This window comes from Clarias gariepinus, chromosome 13 (genome assembly GCF_024256425.1).
Source record: "Clarias gariepinus isolate MV-2021 ecotype Netherlands chromosome 13, CGAR_prim_01v2, whole genome shotgun sequence".
In the NCBI taxonomy this organism is placed as follows: Eukaryota; Metazoa; Chordata; class Actinopteri; order Siluriformes; family Clariidae; genus Clarias; species Clarias gariepinus.
The window spans coordinates 11,401,202-11,423,608 of NC_071112.1; the positions used below are offsets into that span (position 1 = coordinate 11,401,202).

The 22,407-nt window shown below is 37.7% G+C and overlaps 1 protein-coding gene across 2 annotated transcripts in view; it reads right to left on the minus strand.

The window, feature by feature from the left end:
• The window catches only part of arel1 (apoptosis resistant E3 ubiquitin protein ligase 1), a 25,481-nt gene continuing 3,074 nt past the window's right edge, over positions 1 to 22,407 (minus strand). The window contains exons 4-22 of one of the 2 annotated variants that reach the window (XM_053509557.1): positions 18,765 to 18,985; positions 18,325 to 18,396; positions 17,812 to 18,038; positions 15,787 to 16,024; positions 15,338 to 15,507; positions 14,905 to 15,085; positions 13,602 to 13,846; positions 13,421 to 13,498; positions 13,172 to 13,313; positions 12,078 to 12,199; positions 11,869 to 11,944; positions 11,649 to 11,758; positions 10,381 to 10,560; positions 8,675 to 8,800; positions 8,304 to 8,433; positions 8,172 to 8,230; positions 7,683 to 7,772; positions 5,538 to 5,713; positions 1 to 3,136 (exon numbers count right to left, since the gene is read on the minus strand). In XM_053509557.1, coding sequence (XP_053365532.1) covers positions 3,034 to 3,136; positions 5,538 to 5,713; positions 7,683 to 7,772; positions 8,172 to 8,230; positions 8,304 to 8,433; positions 8,675 to 8,800; positions 10,381 to 10,560; positions 11,649 to 11,758; positions 11,869 to 11,944; positions 12,078 to 12,199; positions 13,172 to 13,313; positions 13,421 to 13,498; positions 13,602 to 13,846; positions 14,905 to 15,085; positions 15,338 to 15,507; positions 15,787 to 16,024; positions 17,812 to 18,038; positions 18,325 to 18,396; positions 18,765 to 18,985 — 2,746 coding nt within the window. In that variant the 3' untranslated portion in view covers positions 1 to 3,033. Of the gene's footprint in view, positions 3,137 to 5,537; positions 5,714 to 7,682; positions 7,773 to 8,171; positions 8,231 to 8,303; positions 8,434 to 8,674; positions 8,801 to 9,737; positions 9,948 to 10,380; positions 10,561 to 11,648; positions 11,759 to 11,868; positions 11,945 to 12,077; positions 12,200 to 13,171; positions 13,314 to 13,420; positions 13,499 to 13,601; positions 13,847 to 14,904; positions 15,086 to 15,337; positions 15,508 to 15,786; positions 16,025 to 17,811; positions 18,039 to 18,324; positions 18,397 to 18,764; positions 18,986 to 22,407 lie in introns of those variants that run through there. The other variant, XM_053509558.1, reaches the window with a different exon arrangement.

A 22,407-nucleotide genomic window follows, 5' to 3' on the forward strand; every position in this document is an offset into this window, starting at 1 on the left:
AAGCATATGAAAGAATCATAGACATTAGTAAAACATTTTAAACCCAAACATGTGTAACAAAAAACAGCAGTGCCAACAGGTTATGCCTAAAATGCTACATTATGCAAAGTGTTCTACAGTAAGTTAGTGTAGCTCCTAATACTCAGGAACACACCACTAGATGAACTGGTTACTCAGAATTGTCCCTTGCCATGAATGAGCGCGTACACTGCACTGTCCATGATGTGCCCACACCTCACACCCAGCGTTCCTGGATATGCTCCAGATCCACCATGATTCTGACCAGGCATAAGAATTAAGATGAATGAATAAATGAATGAATGAGTAAATGAATGAAACAACATCCCAAATGTAAAAATTTTACCTTTCCACCATTAATCATGTGAAAGGAGCGGTGGAAGGTAACTAAGTAAATTTCCTTTTTTTTTTTTGTAATCAAGTACAATTTTCATGTATCTGTACTTTTTACTGTTATTTTCATTACATCCTACAACAAAAATCTGTACTTGTACATGGCGTTGCATTACTTAAGCATAATGGAGTGTAACATTTGAAAAGGTAATATCACCACCTGCTGACTATTAAATGTAATTTTATGATTCACCTTCCCTTCATGAATACTTAGCAGGAATTCAGATTGTTTAAGATGCTGACAACAACACTTTGTACCTTACAAATAGAAATGCAGAACTTTCACTTTTTCTTGAGTAATATTTTACCTGTGATATCTCTACTTAAAGTACATGATTTTTTAAATTTTGCCCACCACTGCACATGGATCAAATAGTATAAAAATAATCTACAGTGTATTAGGATAACAAAATATACAGAATATTTTTACACAAATCCATAAAAACACCAGAAAGTAAAAGAAAGAGGTGACTTTCCCATATTTTTTTTATTTATTTTGTCACATAAATAAGAAAGCATCCAATGAAGGAACCATCGGAACAGTGCCGGAAAACATTCGAACTGCAGGTGAGAGCAACCAGGCCTCTCCACACACAAGAAAAACCCAGAATAAATCAACCCCAAGCTATTGTCATCTATATTACATATATACACATAAATTTATAATGCATTATTTCGCACCATCAAACCAGTAAGAAAACTCAAATGCCCTGTACCTAAAGGTAAGTGAAGACAGCAGGATGCTCTAAGCCGAGGTAAAGGTCACGTTTGCGTCTCATTTTGCCCCTCCTGATCGACTGGCAGCCACAAAATGACCCAGCGGCGCCAAGACGAACAAAATCACAGGATGCTTTTCAGCCACTGTGCTTTAATTTATTTAGGTGATGGTGACTGAGGTCATCACCAATATCCACAGCCAGACGCATACACGGTGATTTCATTCTCAGTCCAGCCGCACCCTGGGATTTTCGCGGCTGTGTTGTATATCCAAGGTCAAAGGACACGATATCTAAAACGAGACCATATGAAAAGTTTCATTGTGGCATTAAAGGGTGGAGGGTGACTAAAAGTTTGAAACGTTCTGCTGCTTAACGTCAGGATCCATGGTTAAAATGCATCCTGTATGACACAACTCTTTATGAATTATTCAAGCGGACACGAGCGCCAAAGTTAACAGCAGCTGTGTTTTGATTTGAAGCATAGTTACATAGGATGACAGAACGGACAGTCCACGTTAGGACACACTTTGACAGCGGTGTGTAAGCTTTGTAAATGAGCACTCTCATTAACATGAAACTCAAGATGCAATGTTCCAGTCATGTGAGAAGCTGCACCCAATTACTGACTTCCAGAACAATCACTTAGAGGTCATTTTCCTGGATAGTGCATATGTACCAGCATTTTTTCTTTAATAAACAGTCAGCGATATGATACAAACTTTGATGCACTTCTTTAAATACTTGGTTAAACTATGAATATGAAAAGTTGAAAATAGTATTTATCCAGTTTGAGTTACTGGAAACAAAGTTGAGGGGAGAATTCGTTGCATTTGACAAACTTAAATGCATCCACCTGGCTTTTAGCCTCGTTTGTTTTTGTAGAACACTTATTTCATCAACACAAATATAATATTGCAGGATAATTTGGTCAATGGGAATAAGTTACAAATAAATAAAGGTCACATACTATATATAGAAAACAGAAATTAAGCAATAACAAAATCAAAGCAAAAACTGAAATATCTTTTGTCCTGGTCTAATAATGATGTTCATGTCAAGGCAAACTTGCCTAAAAACCTTACATAAATGAAATAAATGAAACTGCTTTTCATAAATTAGACTCACTAGCTCTCTCTAAAATGCATAGCGGTTGCCCAGAGATTTGTAATTGGCCAGTAGGTCTTATAATATAGTACTGCTCCTTCTCCTCCTCCTCCTCTTATTTTGCAATGCAGGTTTTTCTATTCACACACACACACACACACACACACACACACAGTGTTACATTATGCTATCTGATATACATGTGAAACAACTACATAACCAAAAAGTGCCAAGTGAGAATCAAGAAGCATCTCAACTTCACAAGATACAATTACAACTTTTATATATACAACTTGCAAAATAATTAACCTTCCCTGATCGGTTAAGGCCAAAGTGCAGTGAGTGTGTCGTTGATCCACACATCTTATAGGCTGCTACACTTCATGTAAATGTTCCCAGGTTTGTTAATGCCAAATGTGATAGTAGCTTCATAGTTCGATGACTGAACAAACTCACATAAAACGAAACAATCGTACCATCTGGAATAAAACGCAACATGGATCTTCCGTTTTTTTGTTGTTTTTTTTTTCAGTTAAACGGTACAAAAAAACCCCAAAAGATTTACATATTTACATAGCTCCAGCATCCAGTGGAATAAACCAAAGGCAACTCAGGATCATGTGAAGTTCCTGCTTGAAAGAGAAAAATCTGGACATCCATGTGGGCTTTAGCTAAGAGGTCTGTTATTGGAGGATGAAAGGTGCGTTGGCTCATTTACAGCAGCTCACCCGTTGGAGAGAAGACACAGAAAAAGAAATTCCTTTTATGGTATCCAAAAAAAGTCAGAGCCAGTGTGTGGTCACACCATGCCGAAGCCCTCGCTGCCCTCACTGATGGCCAGCTTCAGCAGTTTGTGCAGTTCCTCGTAGGAGTCGTAGGTAGGGAGGCACAGCTGGTTAAAACTAGAGAAGTACCAAGGAAGAACAAGAACAAAATTATCACCAGTTATTACAATAAGAGAAAGCTAATTTTTTCATGCATTACTCAGTGGTAAGCTAAGTACATTAGTTCTGTGATCCGTGCTAATTTCTTTCGGCTGCTCCCGTTAAGGGGTCACCACAGCAGACCATCTGATCGACACACAACTTGGCACGACGGTAACACAACCCTCCCAATTTTTCTAACCGAGCTTGGGACCGGCACTTCAAGCAACCACCGACAGCAAGGTTCGAACCAAGATCCTCAAAAGACCTTTTATGGGACTAAAAAGCCTATAATTTACTATAATGGATATCTTCAGAATTAGATATGGCAAGAGTGACACCTAAGCAAAATATGTTTAAAAAAATTATCCACAGAGTTAGTTTTAATTAACCTTTGTAAAGACAAATAAATTTTTTTATCGGCATAATGTCTTCGCTTTTCAATACTATTTCTCCATCTGTCAACAAGATTCAAGATTCAAAGAACTTTTATTAGAGGATTAATCCTGGTTCATGTAACAAATGTATCCATTGACGTTATTATCCCCACTACATACAGTACGCTACTGACCCGGTTTGTGACCGCGGTAAAATTAGTTTTATATTCGCATCTTCGGCTTCAATAGCTGTGTAAATAAAAACACGCAAATAATATACTCACATATATTTTCTCCCTACATTGTCTTTAAGCTACATCTGCCTTTTTCTCGATTAAGCGCTTAAATTATACGTTTGAAAGCATAAACAACATTGTTCTCTAAGGCGCCACGAATGATATAGGGATCATCACAAAATGTTGCACACCAACAAAAAGCGTAGAACAATATTTATCTTCTCTTTTATTCAACGCCTGAAGGATCAAAAAGCAACTTTGTTGCCACACTGAAAACTAGACATCAGCATACACATTGGAATAAATGATAATTACATATAAAATTCAAATTCAAATCAAATCAAATTTTATTTGTCACATACACAGTCATACACAGTACGAAATGTAGTGAAATGCTTACACGACCGCCAGTGACCTTAAAAAGAGAATTAAAACTTATAAGTAATAAATATCAATAGAAGAAATATGATAAAAAATTTAAATAAAAATTTAACTAGAAAAAAATAGAACCTGAAAATAGAAATATATTGTATACATAGAACTATAATTTTGTGCAAGTATGCATAGAAAAAGTGACTTTGTGCAATGGTTATTAAAGTGACTTTGTGTAATGGTCCAGAATGTAAACGTGAACATGTAGTGTAGATGTGATATATATAGGTATACATATATAATACCAAACGTTTCCTTATATTGTTCCTCTGCAATTAACATGCTGACATTAAAACGTTATTGTTACACTATGGTTCCACTTATTTTCCCGGTCCCCAAATGATGTTATTTTAATTTACTTGTATTAATGATCCATTTCTTTATGTGTGATTGTTTAGTTTTGAGTGTACAGTCTTTTTTATTGAGTGTATTGTCAATAAAGAAAAGCATGAATTAGAATAAGTACTTTCCTATTATTTTCCACTAATTTCCTCACGTTCATTGCGCCCTACCTGTCATGTCTGCGCCCCCCACACTTTGAGAACCACGGCACTAAAGTAAGGCGCAGCACATGAGCTTTCTGTTTCATCATTAAAAACTAATAATTTTTACCTGCTCAGATGTATAATGAGATAAAAAAAAATTGCTCTGGATAAGGGCGTCTGCCAATTGCTGTAATGTACAGAGAATGTTTAGTCTTTATCTCTTAAATAAGCATCTCACTGCAATGAACACTGCTGATTATTGAAACTTTTACCAATACTGGCCCTTAAGAATCATAAAAATGTAAGCATCAATTTCTAGCTTATGGTTGACTTTGAAATTTTCTCTTGGTCCGCGACTTGTGATGTTTCCGTTCCATACACTGCCATTCACTCTTAGGCTTGTAGTGATGAATCCATGCCTCATCACCTTAACAATTCTCCTTAAGAGACTTTGACCCTCCTTAGTGTCCAAATTTTGGTTGCAGATATCCAAACGGTTCAGGAACAGGTCCAATCCAACACCAGCCATATACAGTGACTGGGCTTATGGATGAACCAGTTCTTAGCTAAATAAATAAATACAACAATAATAATATCACCACACTTTATTTATCAGACCGAAAGTGTGTCGACCCACCGGGAAATAGCAGTTTCCCAATCCAGACCTAAGCACAACACAATCATGAACTGCAATGCTTTATAACATCTAACGAGGTAGACATTAGCCAGACTTGATTCATGTGTGTTGGAATATGGTCTGTCAATACTCAAGGCACTGACTTGTATTTAATCACCTTGCTCTTTATTTCTAACTTGCCTTGGACTGGGTTGCGTGTGTGCGTTTACTCACCAGGTGTGTGCAGTTGGCAGGCTGCTGTGTGTTGGTGCTGCTATGATCTGAAAGGAGGGGCAGAGTGTGTTGAAGCCACCAGGAGGGAGCTGAGACGAGCCCGTGGTGAACTGAAGAAGACGTGCAAGTTCTTCCTGAGTGAAGGAGGACACCACAGCCCAGAACCACTTCATTACCTGCAGACACATACATACACACAGCTTATTGTCTTTACTAATATTTATATGAAAGGAAAATGTCAAAAGCATAAAAAACGGAATTAAGGCAGCCAGTAATAAATTAGCTGTTGAAATGCTCAACTGTGAGCTACTGTAACCTTTCTCAAGTCTCATTATGGAATTAACTTTTGGGTTTGCACATAGTTAAATAAAGCAAACCCCAAAAACAACAACATTAGTGAGGAACAGGCCTGAACCATGCTAAAGGAAAACGGTTAATTCATTTGTGAAGACAGAAAGCGTAGAGAAGACAAAAACAAGTGAATGAAGAAATAAAGAGAATCTAAGATCAATAGATCCATGCTAAATAAATCCATAACTGAATAATAAAGCTGTACATTTTGAGATATCTGGAATACACTACACTCTGCATATACGTTTGCGATCATATACAGCTGCCCATTTACTTGTCATGAACATGATGTAATAATGGCCTCACAATGATTTTTAAACTGGTATTTTTTGTTAGGGTCAAGGATCTTAACCGTAAATCTTAAAGTCAGCCTGCTTCATCCATTCCTCAACAAGCCGTGAGAAGTTTGGGGTCACAGTCACAGAAGAATTCTATAGTAGTCATCCTTCTTCATTAGTCCATTCACTTTGTGTAAAGTAAACCTTGTTTGGCTGCAGCCAGTGACACTGGTGCTTCCAGCTTCCAGTTCCAGTTCATGACACAGCTGTGCCTTGATGGATCCAGACCATCTGAACCAATTTTATCAAAGTCACCAAACTGGATATACTTCTTATTACATGGGACTTACTGTCAAACAAACTCTTTACATGTTGAACTAGCTGCAATTAATCTTTACCACTAACAGAAAGCTAATGGGGACTTGGATCTGGCAAAATAAAAACATTTCAAGACTTTCATCATCACCAAATTAATAGTGGGCATGTGTATTTTATTGACCATGTATGTATAATTTTGACCATGTGTGGATTTCAGAAAATTCCAAATGAATTACAAATCGTGCTCCACATTCTACAAGGGGGAATTTAGTAGTCCTTGTGATGAAATTTCTCACAAATGAAGGCATAAAACCGATTAGTATTTGCAGATTGGTATTTTACTTCAAGCATAGTATGATGATGAGACATTTGACTGTTGCAAACATTTTAAAGAAGGCTGTATGTCTGTGAATGATGATGAAAATTCAGCAAGTGGAACATCTGATCCTTGAAAAATCAAGGAATAAAGTATTGCCAATTTGTGGAAGAAATGCGTCTGTCTGTGGGAACTGTACGCACACTCATTCACGAACACCACTTGCACATTACAGGAACTGGCTGCCACATCCGCTGCTATACCACCTCGCTCCGAGCCATTTCTGCATATTAGGGCCATTAAGGAAATTTCTTGTGAGGCCAGCATTTCAGACTTGAAGCAGGCAGTCAGATCATGGCTTTGGCGTACTGAGAAAACTTTCTACCCTAATGGTATCCAAGCACTAGTGAAACGCTGAGATAGGTGAGTTAGTGTAACAGGCGATTATATCGAGAAATAAATGTAGTTTTTACTCTCGTTACTGTGTTCTGTTATTTTGCACATCAAAAGTCACAGTTTGATTTGAACGCCTCTCCTATTTAGGATGTATATTGTACACTCATTCTATCCCAGATAAACAAATAGATCAAAGAAAGCGGAATACTGCCAGGACGTTAATGCTCACGATGCGTGTATGTAAACTTCTGACCACGATGTAAATTTTATAAGCTTGCATGTCAAAAATGTTTCACTCAAACCAAAATCCACAGTGGGTTTGATCTACTGAATCAAGGCAGTCAAACTGCACCAGGGGTTTGTTTGGAAGCAGAGACCACCACTTGCAGGTTGTTTGGTTATGCACTCCAATGTTAGCGCACTATGGGAGGGAAACAAAAATGCGTCAAATGCTCTGAAAGCACAAACACATGTTTAGCAAAGCACCTTCTCTCTGAAGTGCAATGAACCTCCAACAATAACAGCATGGGCTTTAAAATCCTGCACATTGATATTCCCAGTACCACACATCAGCAGCTGCGAAAATAAAAACACACAAACACAAATCACTGGCATAAATAATCGAAGATGAAGTTTTTGTGTATATGGAGGTTTTTTTTTTTAGTCCTAATAATTTACATTGGTCACTTCAACATAACATGTTTAAGAAAAACTGTAATCATTTAAAAACAATCAATATTTGGACCTGTGTACTTTCAGTGGAAAGTTCAGAAAGATCTATTGCTAAAACATACTATCACACACATTTAAAAATGCTATTGAAACAAATCTGTACTCAGATTGTCTGAAATACTGTATATACTAAAGTTTTGAGTCCTTGACTTCTAAAAAGGTAATGTATTTAATATATCTACAAATACAAAACATAAATTTTGTCCTCTTTCGTGGCTTGAACAGACATCTTAACAGCCTTACCTCCAACTCATTTTCATCAAATATGGCCAAAAGGTTCTCAGGAACAAGTTCATTTAAACCTAGGAACGACAAAACACCTTGGTTAGATCTGAACACATACATGTCTGAAGTTTCAGTTTGACGAGCTCGTACCTTTAAGAAAGTGCTCTACTTCATCCCTCACCTGACTGGCCAGTCTATACTGAGCCAGCAGATTCAGGTAGTGCATCTTATTCTCGTTAGTGACGGCAATTTGAGCACCACCTGGTATCAGCTCCACCACCTGAAAACATTGTATACGTCAGAAAAATACACAAGAAGCACACATCTCCAAAACATACACGTCTATGATAAATCTATCTCTGCAATCTCATAATAACAGTAGTACTTTACAACAAACTTATTCTGGTTTCAACCCTTACAACATCAACGTTCCATTAGGATCACAATAATCAAACACGTATTTAAGTAAAAACATTTTTCTGCTGTTTATTTTTAATGTTTCTTGGTTGAGTGTAGATCACCTTTTCCAGTTGTCCTGACTTGCTGTACTTTTCCTCAGCAAATACAAGATCCATTTCGCTCACATCATTTTTTAAGATAAAGCAGACTTTTGTTTTGTAGAACTCCGGATCGTCGGTCTCAAAGTACTGCCAAAGCAAACGGTAATTAAAAACAGTCAGATGCATAAAATGAAACAAACATGTTTTATTTCTCTCAGAAACAATACACAAGAGTTTATCCAGGACTATGCACTTTTAATATGAATCACGTATTCACCATGACAGGAACTGTGGCCCTGGCTATGTGCAAAAATAAAAATAAATAAATATCGACTGGAGGAATAAAATAAAGGAAGAGCCTCTGCAGGCCCCTTGTAAATGTGAATAAGCACTGACACTGCCAGAAAGATGATGCATGGGCTTCTAACTTTATAGGATTTTTTTTTTGAAGAAGATATACAGTCGTGGCCAAAATTTTTGAGAATTACATAAATATTGAAAATTGAAAAAGTTGCTGCTTAAGTTTTTATAATAGCAATTTGCATATACTCCAGAATGTTATGAAGAGTGATCAAATAAATTGCATAGTCCTTCTTTGTCATGAAAATTAACTTAATCGCAAAAAAAAAACCTTTCCACTGCATGATGGGTTAGAATGGCAGACTTGACATGTTAAAAGGAGGGTGATGCTTGAAATCATTGTTCCTCCATTGTTAACCATCATTGCGTTGCATAAAAATGGCTTCACAGGCAAGGATATTGTGGCTACTAAGATTGCACCTAAATCAAAAATTTATAGGATCATCAAGAACTTCAAGGAAAGAGGTTCAATTCTTGTTAAGAAGGCTTCAGGGCATTCAAGAAAGTCCAGCAAGCGCCAGGATCGTCTCCTAAAGAGGATTCAGCTGCGGGATCGGAGTGCCACCAGTGCAGAGCTTGGCTCAGAAATGGCAGCAAAACACCCTTTCAACAGCAACTTCTTCCAACAATCCAATAACAGTTTGGTGAAGAACAATGCATTTTCCAGCACAATGAAGCACCGTGCCAAAAGGCAAAAGTGATAACTAAGTGGCTTGGGGACCAAAACGTTGAAAATTTGGGTCCATGGCCTGGAAACTCCCCAGATCTTAATCCCATTGAAAACTTGTGGTCAATTCTCAAGATGCGAGTGGACAAACAAAAACCCACTAATTCTGACAAACTCCAGAAAGTGATTATGAAAGAATGTGTTACTATCAGTCAGGATTTGGCCCAGAAGTTGATTGAGAGCATGCCCAGTCGAATTGCAGAGGTCCTGAAAAAGAAGGGCCAACACTGCAAATACTGACTTTTTGCACAAATGTCATGTAATTGTCGATAAAAGCCTTTGAAACATATGAAGTGCTTGTAATTATATTTCAGTACATCACAGAAACAACTGAAACAAAGATCTAAAAGCAGTTTAGCAGCAAACTTTGTGAAAACTAATATTTGTGTCATTCTCAAAACTTTTAGCCATGACTGTAGTTGTAGCCATGAGTGCTTTGATAACTATTGCACTTCGTGTTTCTTCTTAATTTCAAATAATGGAAGCATTTTATGCTGCACCTGCCATACTGTCCCTGTGAATTAACGGTTTTTAGACAGAGAATGAAGTCTATGATTAAGTCTGTGTTTGATCTTTTTGATGAGAACGTAGTATGTAGTATAATGTATATGCATGTTGCAAAATAGGATGCGTGTACCACCTTGTAGTTCATGCGCAGGCCGATGATCTGGGCCAGGAATGAGCGGGTGAACCTGGCTCGTACCAGCTGCTTGTACGCTCCTCCTAAAGCCGACTCGTACAAACACTTTCCCACCACGCGCCCTGCAAACTCGTACATCTTCAGCCTCAGATGAGCAGGACGCTCTGGGTTCGGGTGGACCTGCCAAACACGAACACACACAGATTTCTAGTGAGCTACCATTTACGCATTAAGCCAACTACTGACATTGTGATGATGATGTAACCATAATGTGCTAGTTTTTAAAAAAGTGATTGCTTCTTTTTGATGCAAGATGGATGCCGTTAAAAGAAGAAATTATGAATCATTTTGATAATAATTAATAAATTTTTAATGCAATCTGACTACATTTTCCTTTGCCTGACATGTCATATGACCATGCCACGGAAGTCAATAACTTCCCCCAGAAGTATCGCTGCTCATTTTGAAAACATTGTCCATAGTTTATTATTATTGTTCTGCACTTACAACTTGGCCGGTACTTGATTTTACAGTATATTGTTCTTGGCCAGAGATGATAAAAAACAAAAGTGCTTCATTTAGTCAGTCTTTACCTACAAGTCAGTTTGGACAGGATACGGCCTGTATTACCTGCAATTATTTCTACAAATCATTTCATTTCACAAACAAAAAACACAATTTCATATTGGATTCATTAGCTATTGGCTTTAGCTTAGTTCAATTAAGTTTCTGGGCAACCAAAACATGGGCCTAAGCAGCATGCTAGAACCTGCCCAAAGACCCAGCTAATTTTTCTTTAAGTACAGTACCAGTCGAAGGTTTAGACACAACTTTAGTGTTATTTTCTACATTTTAGAACAATGCTGGATTTTTTAAAACTATGAAATAACAAATATGGTATTAAGAACTTAAGTACCTACAACAACAGTCAGTTGTTATTTTAAGCCACGAAAGTCAGCTGTTCTGGAATTAACAAGTGCATTAGCAAAATCCATCAAGCATTTCGATAAAACTGGCCCTCATAAAGACCTTCCCAGGAAATCAAGACTAAAACTAGAGTTACCAGCTTAAAAAATCACCAATTAACAAAAAGCACCTCAGACACAGGCGCATCATAATATCAACTGTTCAAAAAGATTAATAAGTAAGTAAGAAATAAAAAGTCAGGAAAGGCCATGGAATTAGTAGGTGTATAAACATTTGACTGGTAATGTACACCCCTGCATTATATCTTTAAAAAAAATAAACGCAAACAGGAAGATGCTTACCAGCCCTTGGTTATCATCACTAAAACGTGTGAAGAGCTGGTTATTGGTGTCGAACAGATTCTTGCAGATGAGTTCGAACCACTCGCGCCTTGGCCCGCCCCAGTCGAGAGCTTAGAAACAAACCACGTACCATGTCATTTATATAATTACTATCTACTTATAAACTATTTAAGTATTAGAACATTTGAGAAATACCATAATGTCTACTTTAAGAACAGACCTTCTTCATCCTGGAACACAACCTCAAAGTTCTTACTCCAGTCAGATACAGAGAAGTTTCTGGTGGCCTTTAGAGACTGCAGCAAAAAAATAAAATAATAATAAATAAATAAATATATATATATATATGATATATGAATCATGATGTTACAAACATATTCAAAGGGATATTTTAAACCCTGAAGAGCTCCAGCAGGTCAGGGTACTCACGGAATCAAGAATGGAGTGGCGGCTGATCTTTAGGCAGGTTTTAAACCGGAGCCTCTTGGAATGAATGTGCCTGAGCTCTCTCTGGAAAAAGTTCACCTTGTCCTGAAATGTTTCTGAACCTCCTAACATCCAGGGAAAATAAACAGTCCCAAACAATTCAGTTACACACTTAAGCAGATTCAGCTGCATGTACAGTGCTGTGAAAAAGTATGTTTTTGCATATTAAATGACTGAGGTAATCAGACTAATTTTAAAATTACACAGAGATTATCTGAATAAATACAAAATGCATCTCTAAAAAAAAATTATATTTATTGGATTTTATTTACACCTACCTGGCCCTGTGTGAAAACGTCACCTCTGTCTTTTTGCATAATTGTAAATGAAATGTGATTACACAGTTCCATTTGCCACACACAGACCTGATTACTGCCAGGCCTGCTGAATCAATAAATCACTTAAATAGAACCTGTTAGACAAAGTCAAGCACGCTTCTTAAGATCTCAAAAACCAACACATCTTGTTATGATATAAAAAAAAGTGTTACAAAACCGTTTCTAAGGCTTTGGGACATCAGGGAAGCACGGTGAGAGCCATTATCCATAAACAGAGGAAAACTTGGAACAGTGGTAAACCTTCCCAGAAGTGGCTAGGCTACCAAAAATTACCCCAGAAGCACAATGACCATCTCATCCAGGAGCTTATAAAAGAACCCAAAACAACATATAAAGAACTGCAGAATGCATGAATGCAAAATGGCATCCATAGGAAAGTTCATGGTCGATTATTCTGCAAAAAAGAGTGGGCCAAAATTCCTCCACAGCGATGTGAAAGACTCGTTGGCAGTTATTGAAAACGCTTGATCGCAGACGTTGCTGCCAAGTTATTAGCTTTAGTGGCAGTTACTTTTTCATATAGGGCCAGGTATGTTTGAATAGCTTTTTTTCCATTAATAAATAAATTCATTATTTAAAAACTCCATTTTGTATTTACTCTGGTTATCTTTGTGTACAAATAAATAAGCTAAATCATTCAAATGTGACAAATGAGCTAAAAAAAAAAAGAGGAGCATTGTAGTTTTCTACACAACTCACCAATGTTCTTGTGCAGGAAGCGGATAAATGTGGCTGCCATAATGTTCCTGTCCTTGCAGCATAGTTCTATAGGAGGCTGGATCCCATCATGTACCACCAGAGTCAGGTACTTATGGATTGGGTCAGGCCCATGGTAGGTGAACTAACAGAAAAATGGATTAACCTTTTATAAATAAATAAATTAATAAATTAATTAATTAATAAAATTAAAAAAACATGCATTTTCTGTTTGAATAACTCCGCCAGTACCTTTGTACCTGGACACACACGAAATGTGAAAAGGCGCCATGGAATAATCTTCAGATAAAACTCCTTCACGGAGAGTTGCTGCAATACAACACAAATAAAACACAAGTCAGAGTTTAAATAAAATAAAGAAAATAAACCAATGACCAATTATGGCTTATTTGCAAAACATAACATTACTGACCTTTGGTGATATGTAGCAGTAGACCTTTTTTGGTTTCTTGACCTTCTCCGGTTGGCCCTCGACTGGAGAGTCATGCTCCTCCTCATCATCACCCGTGGATGGCCGGCGTGGTGGGGTGAGCAGAGAGGATGCAGGGAACTGCCAGGCAGAGCTGTTATAGTTCCCTGTACTGTAGAGGTAGGCCTCGAAGTAGATGCTTATTCCTGGAGTGGACACATTCTTCTCCACACAGTTAGTCTCATTCACTATGGTGATAAACAAAAGGGAAGAGGCAAGGTAGTGTGAGATAATGCACAAAAACAACACACACATGTTCATACACTAGTGCTGGCTTGATAACAGACATTATGACAGAGTGATAAAAAGTGATTCACCATGCATCAGGCTTCTTTGATGCTCAACAACTATCATTTATACATAAAAAACGATTTATGAAAATGTAAGCCATGTGTAAATTATATTACTGGCATTACACAAAAACTGGAATAGATAGAATCCAGGATTGTTTTAATAATATAGTCCTTCTGCTGAACTTCCCTCATCCCTGCCAGAAAGGGCTCACTGTTAATTTCCTAGGAAATCTGAAAAAACAAAAATAAATTCTCCAAATTGGGAATGGGTGGCCATACCACCCCAAACTATGCACGTGTCCCTATGAAACTTATATCTTTTCAAACTTTTCGTGAGGTCTACCGAGAGCAACTGAATAAAAATACCTCTAAATGCTTTCAAGTTATGCAGATTTGTTTAATATCTGTGCCAAACCACTTGGGCTAGAAAAACTCGAATCATTTTGATAAGAAATAATTCACCCTACAAAATTGGCTCTGAAATCTGGACAAAAATCACTCCAAAGACCTTAATGGGGATTGTAAAGTAGACACAGCGAAAAAATTTGTAAAGAAAAACAAAAAAAAAAACAAATGAACCCCAGTGTGGGGGGAGAGGTGGCTAGTGCGAGTGGCCAAATCATTTAATTAAAACAATTCATCTTCGACCAATTCTATTGCAAACGAAAGCGCACGTTCGACTAAACAAGCACTTGCACACAGCTGTGGATGTCCGCACACACTGCATATGCAAGATTACATGCACTAGTGTAGGTCCATATCAAACAGGGCCAGTAAAACGTTGGCTGCTGGTCTGTTTTTTTTTTTATTTTTTTTTTACACTCTATGCTTGATTTGGTTCAGCTGTCTCAAATTAGGACAATTTTCTTGCTCTCTAATTTGTTTGCACAGGTACGTCCAGTTAGATATCACTATTACAAGCCAAAGTGAATTTAAGATATGAAGAGACTCACCACTAAGCACAATGATGTCAAACTCTCCGTTACTGAGAGGCTGGTCCCTGTAAGTAATACGTGCCCTGAAGCAGCCCTTTTTCTTCAGAGTGAGCCGCAGCAAAACCTGACACTGAGGCTTATTACAACAGATATTCACGCTGTAGTAATCTTCAGAGCTGTCCTCTTCCAGAGTCCCCAACTATGGGAAACAAATAAATTAAAAAAAAACATAGTAAGTTAATTTTCTTTTATAATATTAAAGTCATAACATAAAATGCCTATAATGCTCAAACATGGAAATAACACTTATGTAACAACAGTCTATCAAGCTGAATGTTTTGGGATCAAGTCGGTTTTGATACACAGATTTTACAAGACTGTAAAACAAAATGCATGTTTTTGTTTCCATATGACGCTAGATATTATTGTTTCAACCTGTGAGAGCTCTTACTGAGTGTATATGCACACTGTAGTTGATTTCATCCAAGAGAGAGTCAGAGTTACTTGTAGGGTTTCCATACTCGTCTCGAGGCTCGATCTGCAGTGTGTGTGGGTGATCGCATGTCAGCACCAGAGTTGAAAAGTGGTATGCGATCTTTGTTTTGGATGGCACCACCATCCCTGTAACAAACACGACATGACATTTAATTCAGGAAAAAAAAACAATGATAGGCAGAAAAAAACAAGCATAAAACTGCTATCATATACAAACATTGCAAGCAAATCGATCAATATGACAGACAAGAACAATGTTTTTTAGATAAAACCATGAGGGGGTTTAAAGCTTTATTACATCATATTTCCACCTGAAGGGAAACTTTATCAAATCAAAACAAGATAATGGAGATGATAAGAAGAATAAGGAATTTTGCACTGGCATCAACTCAGTGCTCACGTTACCTGGTTGAAATATTTTATAATAGGGGCTGTATGCTACATTGAGCCCCCCAAGTTTCACTGCCACCTCATAGCGGCCCGCCTTGCGCACAGTGAAGGTCACTTTCACCACGTTGGACTCGGGCTCCAGAAGAATTTCCTGGGTGACAGGAATATCCAGAGCCAGCTCTATATGAGTGATGTTTACCCTCAAACCAACAGGTCTGTGAGCTGGAAATGGCTGGCCGTTCTTATAGAAGAGCTAGGAGAAAAGACACAAAGTGAGCATAGCGTAAAATACTTCTGCTACTGTAAGCATAAAGATTCTGCCTGGGCATCCAGTCAAAAAGATGTCTTTAGTGCTTGCTCAATCCATGCCTGCTTGATTGCTCCCTTAAAAACATGTACAGAAGACTGTTTTTCTGAATTTCTTGACTGCTACTGCCTTTTTCACCATCATCCACACAGTTTTCTATTGGGTTTGGATCTGGAGATAAACCCAATCTATGGCTTCAGTAGCTGAATATCATCTTCATCATCAAATAGCCAGTTTTTCACTAGTTTTCTTTTCAATTAATTAGATCTTAATTTTACAGTCAGATAAACTGGAATTAATTAGTGATTTCATTTGTTAGTGCACAGGGAGAACTAATACATGTTTTATGTTGCCTTAATACTTTTGGCCAAGACTGTTCGAGAGAGTTACTTCAATTAAGGGAAAATGAATAAAGGATGGGAGTGGTGGCAATGCTTACAGTGTGGCAGGACCGTCAGTTCAACCAACAGTCTCCATCTAATCTGTCAGAACTAGAGCTTTTTGCTAAAATAATCAGGATCTATATGTGCAAAACTGACAAAAAAGCCCAATACATTTGCATTAATTCCTTTTATTGTCCTTTGCATCTAAAAAAAACAAAAACAAACAGATATTGTGTAATTGAAAATTGAAAATCTTAATTACATTTCGATAAACTTTATCAAAGCACCTTACAGTTTATTTAAATCGATGTGCCTTTCTTTGCAACAAAGCCATTCATATCATAAATCAATAACGTTATTTACTTTTTAATTAAGAAAAGTATGATTAAGTCAAAATGGCTGTTCAGTTTTAAGGGTATTGTTTGGGGTTTTTTAAGCCTGTCTTAAATCAAAACCGACGAGTTTTCCTGCTCTGCAAACTGACCGTGAAGTTTTTCACCGGGAACACAAGGTAAACAATCAGGGCCAAGTGCCACACCAATTTTTACATGCAAAAATACATATCAGGAGACTTATTTTAAGCTTCTGCAGTCTCACGGGGCTAAATTAAGATGGTATCTTTTCAAAGGTACTGTATATTAACAAAAAAAACTTTTTGCTTCCGCTAGAACTAGGCGTATGACTAACCAAATCACAGAAATATCCTAGGTCAAACATTACTCAAGTAAAAGTAGAAGTCATGTCTACTTAAGCAAAAGTACTAAAGTACTCGCCATCAAATTGACTTGTGTACCAAAAATTCTCCCTATCTCTCTGTCTCTATTACTCATAATGGTCAGCAGGTGGCGAAATCCCCACTTCAAATATTACACATCACTGTAGTTATGTAACGCAACACTTCAATAAAACTTATCATGTAAAGATACATGAAATTTTTACATTAATATTTAATAAGTACAGTGACAAAGTACATTTACTTTTAAGTTACCTTTCAACTCTCACCGAAAGTAGCTGCACAGCTAGAAACAAATAAGTTACATTTGTTCTAAATAGACAAATTTTAAAAAACATTAACTCGATAAAGCTAAATGAGACTGCAGAAGTGTTATTCAAGTCTCAGCTGAACTTTGGAATGCATTTTGCACAGAACAAGGAATAGTGAAATTTTTCGTGGAATTACTTACACTGTAATCTCCTTCTGGGTGACAAACTTTTACGGTCAGTGTTCAGAGCAGGAAAACATACAACAACCAAGACCTAAAATAATGTACCCAGTCAATTTTGATTTAAGATAAACTTGAGAAATCAAAAACAATCCCTTTAATGTGCATGTAGAAATGCTGAGAATACCTGCACACGGAAGCTCATGGTCTGGCCCACTTCTTGAGGCTCCTTCCAGTCCCAGGTGACTTTGCAGGAGCGTGGGTCCAAGTAGTTCCCCCGCACATAGTCGTAAATGCTGCGGTCGCCATGACGCCCAGGGTCCTCACTCTGCAGGAAGCTGACCACACGTGCTGCGAGCTCACAGAGGAACTTGATGATAAATACGAATGCGATGATGGAAACGGTTATTCCACCTACAAAAAGGTAGAGAAAGCGGAATATACAAGGTGAAGTCAACTTAAACAAAACAGGACCTGGTCACACTTCAAGAATACACACCGTGTACTTTGGGTTCTTAGCAACAAAGTGCTTAAAATTTATTAATAGTGTGTCAATGACAGTCAAGAATTCATGTTTTTTTATTTAAACCGGAAATACCTTGCAGAAGCAAATGACTGCTGAAGCATATTGTATAGATTTGTGTTTGTGATGTTCTAGGTGTTTCTATTTAACTGTCTCTCTTAGAAAAGTAAAACTCACCAATCATGTAAAACATGAGGTCCCTTATCAAAAAGCACAGAGCGACAGTACAGCCGAATATCAGCGCTCCGGCTAAAAGGAGAAGAACATGCAGATTATATAATCTCATATTACAGTCAATGAAACACTGACACAACAACCACGAGGTGCCTACAACAAAAACAGAGATTTCATTTGTAATCTGCTGAGAATCATCTGTACACTACAAAATCAATTGATTTTATTAAAAAAAAAAAAAGAAAAAGTGAATGGGTGTGAGCAGCCGAGAGTTACAACACCACACTAAAGAGATTACACGTACAAACATTCAGACTGTCAGGGTGTGGTGACCTTACACAACTTACATACCTTTCTAGCATAATGATAGCCATGTACTTTTACAGCAGAACTACTTATGGCTAAGAGAGCCAAACAGGTCTTCCTAATGTCCCGGAACTCACCGATGGACCACTTCTCATTCAGGCGTCTCTCAGCAAGGGTGTGCACCAGCTGAATCTCGTAGTCCTGGTCTCGGCTGCCCCGGGACGCTTGAAGGACCTTTACGCCTGTGGAAAGCTTGATGTAGTCTTCGTAGTAATAGCCCCAGGCTGCCAGAGAGAGCTGAAGCTGGCTGTCAAACTGGGCTAGGTCATCCAGATTAGTGCATCCCAGGGTCTTCAGACTAAGAAGGAAAGAGAGTGAGGCAATGCTTAGTTCATATGACCCATGTGTTTTACTGAAAGCATGTGAAGTTAAAATCCCAGCAGACCAGCGGATTTAAAAGACTCAAACCAGCCCATCTAGCGCCAACAACCGTGCTACGATCAAAGTCACTGAGGTCACATTTTCCCCCTTTAATGATGCTTGATTTAAAAATGAGCTGAAACACTTGAAATGCATCTGCAGGCTTTTTTTTTTTTTTGCATGATTGGCTGACTGAACAAATGCAATAAGCAGGTGTATAGGTGTTTCTAATAATGTGGTTGTTGGATGTATACTAAAATTACTTATATTTAATGGCACTAAACTTCACATCTACAATTTTGGTTTGTGAGAGAGAGAGAGAGAAGAGAGATGTTATCATTGTTACCATGATTTTTCATTTGTTAGGATGTTCATACTATGTTTTAAATATAAATATATATGTGTGTGTGTGTGAATTGTTCACGCTCCTAAACTGACTGCCTAGATAAAGAAACAACGAGTCATGTAATGCGTTCAAGCTCGATGTAAAAGGCGTACAATATTCAGCTACTTCTTTGGTTCGCGTCCATAGTTTATTCACCTTTGATTTTTAAACTTTTATCTTTTTCAGAGCAGCTTAAGTATCCTATGGCCATGTTCGACCATTTCTTCAGCAATCTCTCCAACCAAAGAGCATTTCTTATCACTTAGTATATGTAATGTTGTTTGTACAGCAACATCACACTAAATATATGGCTCCTTAAATTCTCCTTTACATTCACCCTCTATCTTTCCCAGCATAGAATTGTGACAAATGTCGAGTTGGGTTGATGAAAAATCCATCTAATTCCGATTTGACTATTCAGGCTGAGGTCATATTACAAAGATCTGCAGTTGATTTGTGCCACTTTTCGCTGCAGTGTGAACACAACAAAACATCCAAATGTCCTAGGGGTCTTGGGCATGTTTACAGTCACACTAGTATTAATGTAATTAATTACATCAGTTCAGGGCACTTCGTCAGAGGGTGTATAGTCATTCCAAAATTGGAGTTAAGTGCAGTTCATCCACCATCCAACAAAGTTTATTAATCACAGATTAAACCACAGTGTGCACAACAACTGACAAATCAAATAGAAAAAACAGCTTGTGTTATATTTTGGTGCTAAAGGGGGCAAGAGAGAGAGAGAGAGATTCCTTAATTCTTTTTTTTTTTTTAGCACAGAATCATTCACTTAAACAATTTTGTCATTATGGTGTTGCTATATAAAAAACTGTTCCGTGTGTGCGTGTGTGTAGGGGGACAGATAGCTAAAAAATTTTGCTCTTTAAAAAAACTATGGTACAAAAAAGATGAGGGACCTTAAGACCGGTAGGTGGCGGTAATGCAACAAAGTGACTGTCAACCGCAGGTAAACACCAAGAAGAAGAAGACACCGCAATAAATTGTATACTTCCTACCTTGAAATAAAAACGTGTTAAGACTCCTGAATACATTATTAGTTTTGTAGTCTATCTGGATATCGGTACAGCGAGCCTGGCCAGAGATTAGGGCTAAACGCAATAGCAAAACTAATACGTTTAGCCGTTATCTCTGTTTTACATCGTTGTCATGGCAACGTTAATATCCCTCGAGCACATGGTGTTTAACGTCGCGTCGGCTCAGAATTAGCGAGCTAGCTAACGGCTAACAGGCTCCCACGTTCTGTCCCGCGCGCACGGGAATGTGGCACTTCCGCGTGTTCTCTCGCGTGCCCGGTGCGGTGATGAGGTCACCATGACCAAACATGCAAAAAAAAAAAACATCAGTGTGGGAATTCATCCCCGATATGTAACTATTTGAATTTCAGACCACAGGGTTGACAATAACCACAACTCTGCAGTACAAATATCATGTGCTTACACAAAATACAAACTTTCTATGTTTTAGTCATAAGAGAACCTGATTCATTCACTCATCGTCTATATATCGCTTATTCTGTACAGGGTTGCAGGGGGCCTAAAGCCTTTTCCAGGAGGGTGCCAATCCATTGCAAGGGTACACACATATGCTAAAGGCAATTTGAAACACAGATTACCCTAATCTGCATGTTTTTGGACTGTGGGAGGAAACTGGAGTCCCCGGAGGAAACCCACCAACCACGGGGAGAACATGCAAACTCCACACACAGACCCTTGGCAGGAATTGAAACCTCGACCCTGGAGGTGTGAGGTGACAGTGCTACCCACTACGCCACAGTACAGCCTCATAAGATCTTTTGAAAATAATTTCGTATGTGTTCAATGTTCAATTCATATAGACAATGTAACATACTGATACACACTAATGCATTCTGAAGTAATCCTAAAACTGTTTTGACCTGGATTAGTAAACCATTCTAATATATAATTAACGTTAACATATATACCACATAGTTTTTATGTGTACGTAGACTACATGCTCAGTGCAACGTTAAATATTACGCTTTTTTTTTTTTACGTTGCACTGAGCATGGTGTCTACGTACAGATCTGACATTTAAGGCATTTTTATGATCCAACCCTTTTTTTTTTTTTTCTTTAAAACATACACCATCAACGTCATATTACTCCAAATCCTCCATATAGCAGTGAACAGAACATTAAGCAACACCACCAACTGCTGCATAGTTCACTTACCATATCCCTTCCAAACATCAGCTTACTTTGTGTTTGGTTAAATCCTAGTCTTGGTTTAACAGCACAATTAATGAAAAAAACAAGCCTAAAACATCCACACAGGGTGGTGTGGAGCGATCCTGGTGGCTAAATGGCTGCTTCAGCAAGAATACACACAGGTGACATATTTAGGCCAGAACTGTGCACTGAGCAAACAGGAAAGACTGGAGCAGGCGGTCACAACCAGCACAGCACCCTTCGCACTACTTTTACCAGCTCAGCACATGTAGATAAAACTGCAATCAGTATGTGAGTAATAAAACGCGATGGGAGTGTGCCATCATGAGAACAATAAGCAATAACTAAATGTTGTGCTTCAGATGACCGCAGTGTTTTTATTGCAACTTGTCACATATTGGAACAAGTGTCTTAATATAAATAAATCATATAAATAATTAGATTTGTGATTTAACTTAGAGCTTGCACTAGTGACAAAGAAATTCAATCAAGTTCTGACCAATTAGGTTTAATTATTCAGTAGCGACTTTTTTATTTAACTGAACTGAAACAATAATTACTAAAGCTGACTCAGACATCTGGGACAAGTTTAAAAGCGATGTGATAAATTGTTTGATTTCTCATTTAGTCACATCTAAATATGACATTAAGCATAATGTCAAACATAATATAATAACAAGAGTAAGAAAAACCCTAAACTTTACTACTCCTGTGTACCTTATTGCTAAAACGTCCAAAGAGTGAAACTACTTCTCAAATCAAGCCT